We start from the raw sequence: 14,336 nt of genomic DNA on the forward strand, positions 1-14,336 counted from the left end.
CCTTTGACCCTTGAACAATGCAGGGGTTAGAAGCGCTAACCCTCCACATAGTTGAAAATCCATGTATAACTTATAGTTGGCCCTCTCTCTCTGTGGTTCCTCCGTATCCACTGTTCTGCATCTGAGGATTCAGCCAACCACGGATTGTGTGGTACTGAAGTATTCACTATTGAAAAAAATCCATGTCTAGGTGAACCTGCACAGTTCAAACCCATGTTGTGTTGTTCAAAGATCAACTGTAAAGTCATTTTCTCATCTTTTGGTCATTACCTCACACACCTCTCTTTTTGTCCTCTCTCAGTGACTCCCGAACTTCTTCCAGTACTCTCATCTCTCATTTTATCTCTTCTGTACCAAATACCCACTCCTACATTTTTCACTCATCAGTTTTCCCTCATCTGTAAACTTTCACACTGCCCTACCCACCTGCTTTCTTAGTTTTCTAACAGTTTATTTGCATATATATGTGGGAAAATATCTGTCTTTAAGCAGGGTGTGTGTGTGCCTCTTTGTGGGTGTGTTCAAATCATACTCTACATCTGTCCAATAGGACCCAGGTCAATTTAAAGGCCTCCTTCTAAAAATCACTTATACAGTAGTTCCCTATTTCTTCCTCTGAAGATTAGCCATGTAATCTGAATGATTAAAGAGTTGTGTGATACAGAGCTAGAATACATAGTTATATGACTGAGTGGTACAAACTTGATAAACATTATGCATCTCTGTTTATTGAGCGGTGTACAGTATACTCTATCATACTCTAATGGACAGGGCTAAGTTTGTTAGATCTAAGTATGTTATTTTATACATAATGGTTGTCACTCCCGGGCTAGATTTACTGCTCTGGAGATAACTCTCATTCATATGTATCCATTAATTTCCTAAACAGTGGGTGGATGTTAGAAGGACATCTGCTATGCTTCATGGTTATACTGACCTAGAATAAAATGAAAACCTGTAATAATAAAAGTATTTAGAGTGAAGGTGAGGATAGTGATGATTATATGTCAGTTTGCTTAAGCTCTCAATTATATTTCTCTATTCTCTCCCTTTTTTCCTTCTTGCAAATTAATTGATTCCATTTAATTAAAATAGCACTGGTTTTGCTATTTCTTTTATGCTCATAACTAGCTGCTAGTCTTATTCTTTCAAGTTGCTTTTCCTGTCACAGGGTTCTTAGAAATTAACTCAATCAACTGTAACAGTTTGGGAGAGGAAAGAAAAATCACCTTACATCTTAACCACACTGGGATTCCTTGATGGGAGAGTTGACACCCAGTCCCACACTGATTTTTCACACAGTACAGTACTCTGGCATCAAGTGTCATTTCTTGACTGAATCAATATATAAATCTCAGGGCAGGGGGAGGCAGAAGACTTCTGTAACTACTTTTGTTCTCCCTTAAGGATCATTTTGGGTGCTTTTCCACTTTTTAAAAAATTGTCTCTTTGATTAACTTAGAAGTTTTCCACTATGATTCCCCAGTTCTTCTCTGTTTGTGTTTCTATGATATAAAACCCTTCAAGTCACAAAACTTTAATAGAAGAATCGAAGAGAATTGCTATGGCTTCAGGCTTACGCTTTTATAAGATTTTTTCATTTTCTCGTTTTCTCTAATATTTTTCTGTTCTTCACCCAGAAGAATAGAATTTCAAGAATTTCCCTTGATCTTGAAATAGTGTCTAAATCTACTTTTCATTGGGTCTGTAACTGCTGGTCACTCTTGAAAGTTATTGACGGTGAACCCAGTGCCAACTAATTTGCAAGAGAGGGGAAAGAGAAATAATTTACCCAGGAAAGGAGATGAATTCCAAAAATGGGAGAAGGAAAAGAACAAAAAGAGGGCAGAGCTACACTTTATGGCTGTCTGCCTTCACAGTGTCAAAGTTTAAGATGTTGCTATTTCAGCCTTTATAAATTTCACATTTATTTTTCCCACCTTGAATGTGGGAGTTAATAGTTCCCTTTCTGAGAAGTTCTTATTCATATGCAGTTAAGATAGCCTGAAAATAAGTATTTACTTTGCAATAAGTTGCCAACATTAGAGAGAATTGGGTAGTCAAGGTGAGACTGGCATATACGGTTACCTTTTTCTAGAACACTGGTCTCAATTTCTAGGGCTAGCATTTATTGAGCAAACTAGGCTTGCCTTCCCAGCCCCTACCCTGCCCTATAATCAACCAGTGTTGTCCTTGAAGGGTGTCCTTTCAAAATGTGTTTTCTTTTAGAGAGACTCATCCTCTAAGCCGTAATTAGTACCTTAACCCCCAGCTAAACACCAAAACCTGTTTGGGTAATGAAATGGCAGACTAGTTTTGGATTAAAGCCTTAGTGCTGCCTTTAACGAGCTGTGTGACTTTTTTCAATTTTTAACAAGCTGTGTGACTTTTTTCAGCTTTTAATGTTTAGTGTCCTAATTTGTAAAATGAGGGGAGGGTAATAATGAGATAACACATGTAAAATGCCAGTCACAATGCCTGGCACATAGTTTGATCGCAATAAGATCCGATTCATTAATTTTTAAATGTTATTAATATTCATCTGTTCATTATTTATGTTTTACTGCTTGGAGCCAGAGGACTTGAGTTCAAATCTCAGCTCCATTCCTCCTATCTTTGTTACTCTTGGACAAGTTATTTAAATTCTCTATATCTCAGTTCCCTTTTGTGTAAAACAGAGGTAATCCCTACCTTAGTGGATCATTGTGAAGATTAAATGGGTTAACACATGTAAAGCACTTAAAGTAGTACCTGACATGTAATAACTACTCAGTAAATGTTAGTAATTATTCTACCATCACATTATTTTAGGAAGATTGAAGAGGGCAATTCTTTACAGAATATAATCATCAGGGACTTAGAAGAATACCAATGACAAATTTTCCCTACTTCCCAGTGTGGCCTAGATCTAATCCTAGTTTAACCTACTTGCAGCTGGAAAATCCTCTCCCAAGGGTCTTTCCTAATAAAACTTCTTTTCTTTAAATTGCTTATACACATTCTGGAAGGCTGTCCCCTTCCCCCGTACCCTTACTGTAATTTTAATAAATGATTCATCTGTGACAGAATTGCTGTCGTTCTGTAAAAGTTATAAAATGGAGTTCTTCATACTTTGTCTTTCAGGAGATGATTGTCACTGAGTTGGTTGAATTTCTTTTTTTCTAGCAACCTCCTCCACGTTTGATAAATTTTCAGAATCACAGCCCCAAACCCAATGGACCAGTTCTTCCTCCTCATCCTCAACAGCTAAGATATCCACCAAACCAGAGTACGCCACGACAAGCAATAAAGCCCAACCCCCTGCAGATGGCTTTCCTGGCTCAACAAGCCATAAAACAGGTATATATATTTACTTCTCCACAGTTGCTTGTTCTGCTTCTCTCTACTTCCAAATCACATTGAATTTATGGATAGAGCAATGGCGATAAAGAGCAAGAGTAAGCTTTTTCCTTTTTTAAATAAGTGTGGATTACAAAGTTTATTACAGACTGCCCTATAGAGAGAGACAAAGCTAAGAGAGGATCTTGATGCTTTGTAATTAACAAGAGAAATCAAGCCACTTATACAGAAGTGAAGGAGGGTGAGTCATAGGTATGAATTTTTCAGTGTTAATGTGTGTAGCGTTTAGGTGAGTGCATTAAATTTCCTAAGACAGAATTATTCTGACAAATACAGATTGCATACTTAAAGAGAGACCAATAAACAAATCTTCAAAGTGTTTCAGGGAGACTTCTTGGGCACAAACTTAGTATCACACAGTTTTAATATGTAGTACGTATACATCTGATAAAGTTTAATATTTAAGGTTATATATTAACTCTTAGAAGGTTTAATGTTTATCTAAGTTATAATTTATATTTGTATTATATAAATTTATAATATATATTATATATATATTCTTAGTGTTTTCAGGTAAAAATATTTTTTAGGTATTACACTTTTTTTATTTTTTTTACAAATTTTATTTATTTATTTTTGGTTGCATTGGGTCCTCGTTGCTGCACGCGGGCTTTCTCCAGCTGTGGCAAGCGGGGGCTACTCTTCACTGAGGTGCATGGGCTTCTCATTGCAGTGGCTTCTCCTGTTGCGGAGCACGGGCTCTAGGCGTGTGGGCTTCGGTAGTTGTGGCTCGCGGGCTCTAGAGTGCAGGCTCAGTGGTTGTGGTGCACAGGCTTTGTTGCTCCACAGCATGTGGGATCTTCCCAGACCAGGACTCAAACCCGCGTCCCCTGCATTGGCAGGCGGATTCCCAACCACTGCGCCACCAGGGAAGCCCTATTACACTGTTTCAAAAAGTTCTCCCAGTGCTTTGTCTTCTCCAAGTACTTGTGTCAAGCCTTTCCAGCTTAGGACTAGTAGATTGATTTCAGTTTAATTTTTTTGCCAAGACCAAAATAAAGAATATGATGCTATTCCCATAATTCTGTGACATTCATTTTAATCAAATGATTTGAAAGTAGTATTCTAAAAGTACGTATACTAAGTGTGTGTATATGTTTATAATTAGTTTGGTTTCGATAAAATATTAATACTTTCTAAAATAATATTTTAATTATTTTCAATAAAATTTATACCTATCTCTGTTTCATCATTAGAGGTGAGGTGAAAAGGGACCAGACTGCAGTTTGGTCTTAAATTCGTTTATTTTCCTAATACTTTTGTGGCCTTGTACAAGTGTACTCTTTAAAATCTCCTTTGCCCCCACTATAGAGTGAGTGAGTACCTTGCAGAGTTTTGCTGAGACTTAGTGTTAGTGTATATAAAAGCACCTGGAACATTCTGGGTACTCAAATATTTCCTCACCTATTCCCTATGTATTATTTTTAATGGGTAGACATGCACTCTAAGAAGGTTTTTAAAAATGTTTCCTGGTCAGAAGTCTAAACATGAATGAATAAATGAACAAGCTAGGATAAAAGATAATGGGGAATTTGTTTTAATTGATAGAGTAGCTTAACAAATTATAATATACTTGTACAGTGGAAATGCTTTTTGGCTATTAAGAAAAGGCAGTAATCTATATATGATCTGCGAAGTATATTACACGGCAAAAAACTTTGTCGGATTTTTTTGTGAGTTATTTTCAATTTTGTGGTTTTGTTTTTGTTTTTTAAAATCTCACTTATATATATATAGAAAAAACCTGGAAAGATACACATCAACTGTAACTGCTTATTCTGGGGAGGGAAGGAGGAAGAGAGAGAGACACAGACAGGTGGATGGATACGAGGGGTGGGTATGTGGTAAAGATGACATTCATATTCACAGGGTTTTTTACTTAGTTTTTTCAGTGGAGCATGTAAATTAGATTTTTCAAAGTTAGAATATTTCCATCACTGTCACTCTATATTGTGTAGTCCATATATAAATGAAACTGAGTTTGGGAGTTTTTTCCCCTGCATAGTCTTAAGATACCTCTTAGTGGCTTTTTTCCCCCCAGTATTTTATTATAAAAATTTTCAAACGTAGTAAGTTGAAAGAGTTGTATAGGGGATAGGTTGCTCTATTTGCCTTCTCACTTATTATCCATATACCCATTTATCCATCCATCTGTCAATCAAACCTTCTCGTTTTTTGATAGGTTTCAAAGTAAAATATAGATAGCAGCATGGTTCATCTCTGTATACCCTGTAGCGTTCCTTTATTAATGTGTTTATTTCAGCCTCTAACATTAAATGACAAAGAGGTTCCTCAGATGTTTATTGATGCTTAAGTACCTGTTTGTATATGAGAAATGGGTGTTTAGGAAAAAAAAAACCTGAAAGCCAGGGTGGGGGGCTAACGTTTGATGGCTGAATTTCACTCTTACGTGAGGTTTGCTAGGCATGTTTATTAGGAGAGTTACTAAGGTCACTGTCCATAGGTAGTGGTCCAATTCCCAAAAGATCTTTCTGTTTCATGCCTGAAATGCAGGGCCTGGCTGCTCATTGAAGCCAGCTGGGGGAAGAAGATTATTAGCGGGCCGGAGGCAGAGTGGGCAGGAAGCTCGGCATTCAGTGTCTGTATGGTTTCTTACTCGTCATTTTCAGTGCAATGCTTCTTTTTTTTCTTAATTAATTAATTAATTTATTTTTGGTCTTTGTTGCTGCACGCGGGCTTTCTCTAGCCGTGGCGAGCGGGGGTTACTCTTCCTTGCGGTGCACCAGCTTCTCATTTCGGTGGCTTCTCTTGTTGCGGAGCACAGGCTCTAGGCACGTGGGCTTCAGTAGTTGTGGCACGTGGGCTCAGTAGTTGTGGCTCACGGGCTCTAGAGCGCAGGTTCAGTAGTTGTGGCGCATGGGCTTAGTTGCTCCACGGCATGTGGGATCTTCCCAGACCAGGGCTCGAACCCGTGTCCCCTGCATTGGCAGGCAGATTCTTAACCACTGTGCCACTGGGGAAGCCCAAGTGCAATACTTCTGCCTTCAGCTGAGCCTGATGCTCGTCAGCCCAAAGAGTATTTTACCTATTCTAGAAAATTAATTTCCAGCCTTCTTTTGCAGAGGTGGAGGTGGTCCTTATTATCTTGGGGTAGCTACAGATAAAGTAGGAAACGAACGTGAGATTTAATCCTTCTTAAACAGACTCTCAACAGATCATCCTGTTTTTAGTCCCAGTTTCACCTCTTATGCTTCTAATTCTCAGGCTCTTAGGGGTTCTACAGTATATGCTGATTTGCTTCTCTGTTTTTCCCACTGCCAGCTTAGATTTCAGCTTTATCCAATTGGCTACGACTAATTCATTTGCTTTTTGTCCATTTGCCTTCCAGCTTCCAAAATGTGATTTCTGTCTTCTCCCCTGTTTTCTTTGTCTTTATGGGTCAGTGCCTTTTTCAAAAAAAAATTCCCTTAACTGTCATTTTACTTTCAGGTGTATCAGGTAGGGACAGAAGAAAACATATGTTTTCAGCCCTCCATCTTTACCTTGAAGTTGCTTTGTACATGTTTATATTTCTTTTCCAGTATGTGTAAGCTTTCCAAGATTGGGTGCTGTGGTTTTCTTGTGAATACTAACTGTTGTCTTCTGGTACAAATCAGTTCTTTTTATTTTTTACGTTTGGACAGGATTAATGAAAATTATATATACTTGTGTCCTGTCCCCTTTCCATTAAAATTACAGTTGAATTCAAATAGCAGACTGTGTCTTTTACTTTGTTTTGTGTCTGGAACAGGGATTAGATGGACATTTTACGTTACAGGCCTGCTGATAGACCACCTTTCTTCTTTCCTTCTTGCTACCACAGTGGCAGGTCAGCAGTGGGCAGGCCACCCCATCAGCTGCCAACAGCACGTCCTCTACTCCTTCCAGTCCCACCATTACTAGTGCAGCAGGATATGATGGAAAGGCTTTTGGGTCACCTATGATTGATTTGAGCTCACCCGTGGGAGGTCCCTATAATCTTCCTTCTCTTCCAGATGTAAGTATACATAAAATTTATTCTAAGAATCTGTTTCAAAAATTTTAAGTGAACTTGGATCTGGTAAAAGGCATGGGTTTGTTGGATTATAGGCTGTGCGTTTGTGTTTAGAAGTTGTTTTTATCCTTTAGAAATATGGTAACAGCAGGAATAATAAAAAGATTAATATTAACACTTGAACATACTACAGAATGTCTTTCAGGGCACTGGAGTTAAAGTGTTTGTAAATGAATGATTATGGTGATGGATTATGGAATCTAAGCTGGGAAGGAAGGGGTGAGGACATGGGAGGAGGTACTGGAAGGCTGAATTGCTGGAATGTGATATATTACAATAGAATAAGGTTAGAGAAGGAGTCTAACATTTAAGACACCAGAAGAGATGGAGACAAGTTTAATAATAGAAATGTACCCTGAGAAAACCATAATTCAAAAAGAGTCATGTATACCACAATGTTCATTGCAGCACTATTTACAATAGCCAGGACATGGAAGCAACCTAAGTGTCCATCGACAGATGAATGGATAAAGAAGACGTGGCCCATATATACAATGGAATATTACTCAGCCATAAAAAGAAATGAAATTGAGTTATTTGTAGTGAGGTGGATGGACCTAGAGTCTGTCATACAGAGTGAAGTAAGTCAGGAAGAGAAAAACAAATACCGTATGCTAACACGTGAATGTGGAATCAAAAAAAGAAATTAGTTTTGAAGGGCAGAACCTAAGGGCAGGACAGGAATAAAGACACAGACGTAGAGAATGGACTTGAGGACACGGGGAGGGGGAAGGGTAAGCTGGGATGAAGTGAGAGAGTTGCATGGACATAGATACACTACCAAATGTAAAATAGATAACTAGAGGGAAGCAGCTGCATAGCACAGGGAGATCAGCTTGGTGCTTTGTGACCACCTAGAGGGGTGGGATAGGAAGGGTGGGAGGAAGACGCAAGAGGGAGGAGATAAGGGGATATATGTATATGTATAGCTGATTCACTTTGTTATAAAGCAGAAACTAACACACACTGTAAAGCAATTACACTCCAATAAAGATGTTAAAAAAAAAAAAAGACTCAATGAACTAATGCAAGTAAAGCCCAGTGCCTGGCACAGGAAAAGTTCCCCTCAAATAAAAATCATAATAATAATAAGAGAAATGATAACATTTACTAACCAGTGCAAAATTACCTCTGATTTCATTTTTATTTAAATTAAACACATTTACCCTCTAAGCTCTTTGTCAGTATGACTTTTTAAAAAATATTTTTCAAAGACAGAAAATATAACATTGAATAAACAAATCTTTATACATAAGTTGATACTTGTTTTACCTTTTCTCATCTTATAAGCTTAAGGTAATCACTCATACAGACATTAAAAACTTTTAAGAAATCTTGTAGGATGTGAAGGAATCTAAAATTTTGTATTATTTAGTTTGTTTTTCAAGTTACTGAGATCAATTAGTATTTCCTAAAAGTTGCATCATTAACCTTACCAGAGTTATTTCATTTTTAAAATAATTGTTTATACTTTAAATGGGTAGAGTACGTGTATTTTTCATGCATAGGCAATCGATAGGGAAACTTTTTTTGTCATTCCTATAATTTTATTTTAGCTTTTAGGATTATTCCACAATGTAAATAACTTTTTTTACATTAAGATCTAACAAATTTAGTCATTCCAGTACTTTTTGCACTCTCTGAAAAGTATTGGCCAAGGTAGTGCCCAAAGAATATTAAACATAAATAACCCTGTGTACTTCCTCCTTCCCCTACTGAAAGAGGACCCACAGAAAGTAAATTTTCCTCTGCAGTCCTCAGATACAGATGACCCTTTGTCCACCAGCTTTCTCAACTGAAATTCCTCATCTGAACCACAGAATAAAGAAACTGATTTGAGTGACTATTTCCTCAGTCCTCCCAAGGATGGTTCATAACTAGTACCATTCTAGATGCAGAGGCGAGAAGTAAATTCATTATATACAGTCTATGCCCTCGGACTGTAGAACTTAATTCTCTTGGAGAATCTTGATTGAGAAAGGCTGGAACTATTAAATTGGATTTTAATCACAAAAACGTTCTTGAGGAATAAATGGTATATTTAAGCATTAAAAATACTTGCATCTAAAGGGGGGTGGGTGAGGGTTGGATTGGGAGTTTGGGATTAGCAGATGCAAACTGGTATATATAGAAATGGATAAGCAACAAAGTTCTGCATAGCACAGAGAACTATATTCAGTATCCTGTGATAAACCATAATGGAAAAGAATATGAAAAACAATATATATATGAATAACTGAATCACTTTTCTGTACAGCAGAAATTAACACAACATTGTAATTCAACTATTCATCAATGAAAAAATTAAAAAAATATTTGCATCTAAAGTATTAAAGTCTTATTCAGTAGAAATTTATCGATATTTTAGCTTAGCAGTCAATTAGGAAAGCAGTCAATTATTTGTATACCTGTTGCATTAAAGCAGGAATCTCTAAGGGATCGATTTTTTCCTACCAAACATTAAGAATGTATTTAAGTGAGGTTAGTGTTCTGAAAATGTGTTATGCGTAGACTTGTCTCATCAATCTAGTGCATACCAGAGCATCGGTTCTCAAAGTGTGGGCCAAGGACATGGGGGTCCGTACAACCTTTTTAGAGGCTCTACAAGGTCCTCTCTGTGTAAGACCAGATTTTCTTCTTATTCTTCAGCCAAAACCACACATCTCAGCAGACTGAGTAAAAGATACAAGTTTCCAGTTGGCTGTTATTAAGCCAGACAATAAAGAAATTTGCAAAATGTGAAACTGTGCTACTCTTCTCACCAAGTTTGCTTTTTTTTTAAATTGGTACCTTTTATTATTTTTAAATAAATTAAGAAACATTATTAGAATTTCTTTTTATAATTTTGGTTTAATTTTTAAGGGTGTAGCACACAATACTCTTTTCTCCTGGCTCATGACTTCTGAAATAGTGTGACTCAGTATATTTACTAAGGTGAAATATTAAGAAGTGTGAAAGCTTTTTTTCAAGGTTGTTTATGGGGAAAGTATGGATCAGAACTTCTCAAATATGATATTTACATGTTTTATTATCTGATAATAATTAAACTATTAAAGTTTTCTTATAAATTTAAAGTAGCTTTTAACTTGCAAAGTCACAATGCCGTGAAATAATTTCTCATCAGATTGACTGCTCAAGTACTATTATGCTGGACAATATTGTGAGGAAAGATACTAGTACAGATCATGGCCAGCCAAGACCACCCTCAAACAGAACCGTCCAGTCACCGAATTCATCAGTGCCATCTCCAGGCCTTACAGGTAAAGTGGGCTTTTTAAAAATTTTATTAGTGGTTTTTTTTCAGTTTTTATTCTATTTATAATAATTTTTAAAAAAATCACCCTATGCCTCCTCCCTTTTTCTGTTGGATGATTAAAATGGGTCTGTGTTTTGGGTACTCTTTAAAATTAATGTACTTTCGAAGTGGGAAGCAAAAGTTAAACCTCTGTACATTTTCAATTTGAATAGAACTTATGGGCACTATAGTGCTCCCAGGAGGAAATTAGTATTGTACGTTCTCTTTTTGATAATTTGCCTGTAGTATCATCTCTTTTTGCATGGAATTTTCCTAGCATCAAAATTTATCAGTGACAATCACTCTTTTTGGTGGTTTTTTTCGCTATTTAATTGTGTTCAAGAATTTTGGACACAACTACTTATTTCCTTCAAGAGAGAGGCACTCTGACTAATGCTACTCGCGGAGACCTTGGCAAATTAGATGCCTTAGACCAAAATAAGGAAAGAGGAGAATTTCTTATGCCATTCACCAGTCATACAAGCATAATTAAGCAGTTGTCGAATTTTAAAGGAGGTACTTATTTAAAACATAAACAAACTGAAAGGAAATTGTTGACAAAATGTGGTAGAGAAACTGTTTAATTATGTAACAAGTTCATACAGATTAATAAGGAAAGTACACAGTATTGCAAAAGGACATGAGTAGATTATTCCCTAAAGAGGAAATACATTTAGTTAGTAAAACAGGGGAGAGGAAGAAAGATGGGTGGTTCCATCTCACCAGTAGTCATTATAAAATCAAAAAGACATAATTTCTAACTATTGAATAAGCAAAGATTTAAATAGTGAAAATACTCATTGATGAGGATGTGATGGGACAAATGCTCTGATACATAGCTGGTGGGAGTATAACTTGACAAAACATTTCTGGAAACCATTTTGGCACTATTACTAAAACTAACGTTTATCCAGTACTAACTCAGTGTCAGGCAAGGGACAAAGTATCTCCTATACATTGCTTCAGTGTCTTCTGTTCATCAGCCTCTGTGGGGCTTTCTCTCTTGGACTGCTTTTATACCAGCCCTACCAACTTTTTATTGTCCTCTGTAGCTTTTGCTGGCACTAGCGTCCTCACTAAGCTCCTACCCTGGTTACTCTAACATGGGACATTCGACAGTGTTTGCAGGCATTTCTGATTGTCACACCCCTGGATGCTGAGTATGTAGAGGTGCCATGGCATCTAATAACTGTAGGGGCCGAGGGTGCTGCTCAGCATCCCTACGATGCACATACAGCCCCCACATCAAAGAATTATCTGTCCCCAAATGTCAGTACTGCTGAGGTTGAACAGCCCTGCCAGTTTAGGGGGACTTTAGACTGTGCTGGGAGTTCAGCAGCTACTCTTGTTTTATATAGTTTCATTATGTGTTTCCAGTTTCAATGTAGTACTAAGTGAGAACATTGAGTAGGAATTAAATACAGTTATTAATTCATTTTACGAATGTGTATGATCTCAGGACCTGTTACTATGACAAGTGTGCACCCACCAATACGTTCACCTAGTGCCTCCAGCGTTGGGAGCCGAGGAAGGTAAACTGACTTAACTTATTCTCTAGCCTATAAAATCTGTAACTAGATTTCTCTCGCCAGTGTTCAGCATGCTTTGGTACTCAATACATTTTAAGCAATTTCCCTTATTTTTAACTTTTAAGTTAAATGTTTAATAATTATTATATATTATATGTTAATGTAATAAATCAATGGGTTTAGTAGAGTACAATTTTATCTTTAAAGATACAAAAATGTTTATCTGTTGAAAATAAGAAAATACATTTGACTTTAGTATAATAGCAAGGAAGAAACAAAAATGAAGTCTGTGTAACACACTGCACTATATAGGAACATGCACAAATAAAAACTTAGGGAAAACAAATAATAATTTTATGCTAAAATTGGTGTTCTGACATTTCTAATAACCAAACATTGATTCTGTTTTACAGTTGTTGAAACTGTATTTTATGTGTTACACACCCACTCATAATGCTTGCAAATTTCTCCTAGATAGTGAACCCAATTCTTACTTTCCTAATTGTATGGAAGTAGCATACTCTGAAGGGGAAAAGTTTGCCTTTAATCCTATGAGAACAGAGTAGCTATCTGTAAATGGCTTTTTTGTTGCACTACATTTTTTAAAATAGCAGAACACCAGTAAATTATGAACCTAGTTAATTATCTTCACACTTTGTGACAGTAAATCGTTAATGTGAGCCTAGACTTCTCTTTGTCACTGACTAGAGAACGAAAGGAAAATCCTAAAAAAAAGATGCTAATTCTAAGATAGTTCTAAGATCTGGCTGCCCAATTTTAGAGCCTCAGGATATTGAAGCCAGTTTTAATTCAGGTTTTATTTAAATTTATTTAAATACCTTTCCAGGTATGTAATGTAACCATTTTGATAGGTTAGTATGTGGCACATTTTTTATACGTAAATGAAACTGTTTTGCATACAGCAGATGCATTTCAGTTATGTATCATTTATTGCTGATGTAACATAGTTACCATTGCTGTGAAGATACAGCATTACTCCGAAAAGCTATTATTATACCTTGTTTTAAGATACTTAAGGTAGCTTTCTTAGATTTTTTCTTTCTTTCTTTCTTTCTTTTTTTCTTATACTTATAGCTCTGGCTCTTCCAGCAAACCAGCAGGAGCTGATTCTACACACAAAGTCCCAGTGGTCATGTTGGAGCCAATCCGAATAAAACAAGAAAACAGTGGACCACCTGAAAATTATGATTTTCCTGTTGTTATAGTGAAACAAGAATCAGATGAAGAATCTAGGGCTCAAAATGTAATTATATTATGATTGCAATACTACTCCTACTTGAGGGATAGGATGAGAGAAACTTTTAAATAGCTCGTAGGAGATAAAAACTATTATATTTAAATCTTTCAGTTGATCAAAACAAAAAGATGGATGGCAAACAGGGAGAACAGTTTGAAAAGTCAGAGGTTAAATGAGGAGGTTGGGCATTTGAAAGAGAGAACAGAGTAAAACACATGGAAGGTAATTGCCAAAGCAATAATACAAGGAAACTTCCTGTAACTGAAGGGCATGAGCATCTGAATTGAAAGGGCCTACCAAGTACCAGAACAATTAAATGAAAAAAAGACTCAAGTCATATCCTCATCGATTTCAGAATACCAGTATTCTAAACAGGTTCTAAAAGCTTCCAGAGGAAAAAAACACCTTACATAATGGATCAGACATCATAGTGTCACCAAGTCCTCAACACAGACTCTCAAAGCTGGAAGCCAATAGAGAAAATAACAAAATTGTGAGGAAAGATATTTTGTAGCCAGGATTCTGTACCCAGGCAAATTATCAATTATGTGTAAAGATTAAATAAACATTTTTAGACATGCATGCAGATTCTCAAAAACTTAATTCCATGCACTCATTTGAGAAGATATTTGAGAATATGCTTCATCAAAAATGAATTAAACCAGAAAGAGAAAGACATAAGATCCCATTTCTGGGATCTAACACAGAAGAGAGGCAAAGAAAAGGGTAGTTAGTCCCCAATACAACAGCTCCTCCAGTACACCCTGTAGGAGGAGGACAGAAGACTCCATTAGGAATGTA

The 14,336-nt window shown here is 36.6% G+C and overlaps 1 protein-coding gene across 2 annotated transcripts in view; it reads left to right on the forward strand.

The window, feature by feature from the left end:
- TRIM24 (tripartite motif containing 24) overlaps positions 1-14,336 on the forward strand; it is a 94,276-nt gene that overhangs the window by 69,236 nt on the left and 10,704 nt on the right. For both annotated transcript variants that reach the window (XM_060020967.1, XM_060020968.1), the window contains exons 10-14: positions 3,166-3,339; positions 7,223-7,396; positions 10,578-10,713; positions 12,208-12,280; positions 13,373-13,541. In XM_060020967.1, coding sequence (XP_059876950.1) covers positions 3,166-3,339; positions 7,223-7,396; positions 10,578-10,713; positions 12,208-12,280; positions 13,373-13,541 — 726 coding nt within the window. The remainder of the gene's footprint in view (positions 1-3,165; positions 3,340-7,222; positions 7,397-10,577; positions 10,714-12,207; positions 12,281-13,372; positions 13,542-14,336) is intronic.

Source organism: Delphinus delphis, chromosome 9 (genome assembly GCF_949987515.2).
Source record: "Delphinus delphis chromosome 9, mDelDel1.2, whole genome shotgun sequence".
NCBI lineage: Eukaryota > Metazoa > Chordata > Mammalia > Artiodactyla > Delphinidae > Delphinus > Delphinus delphis.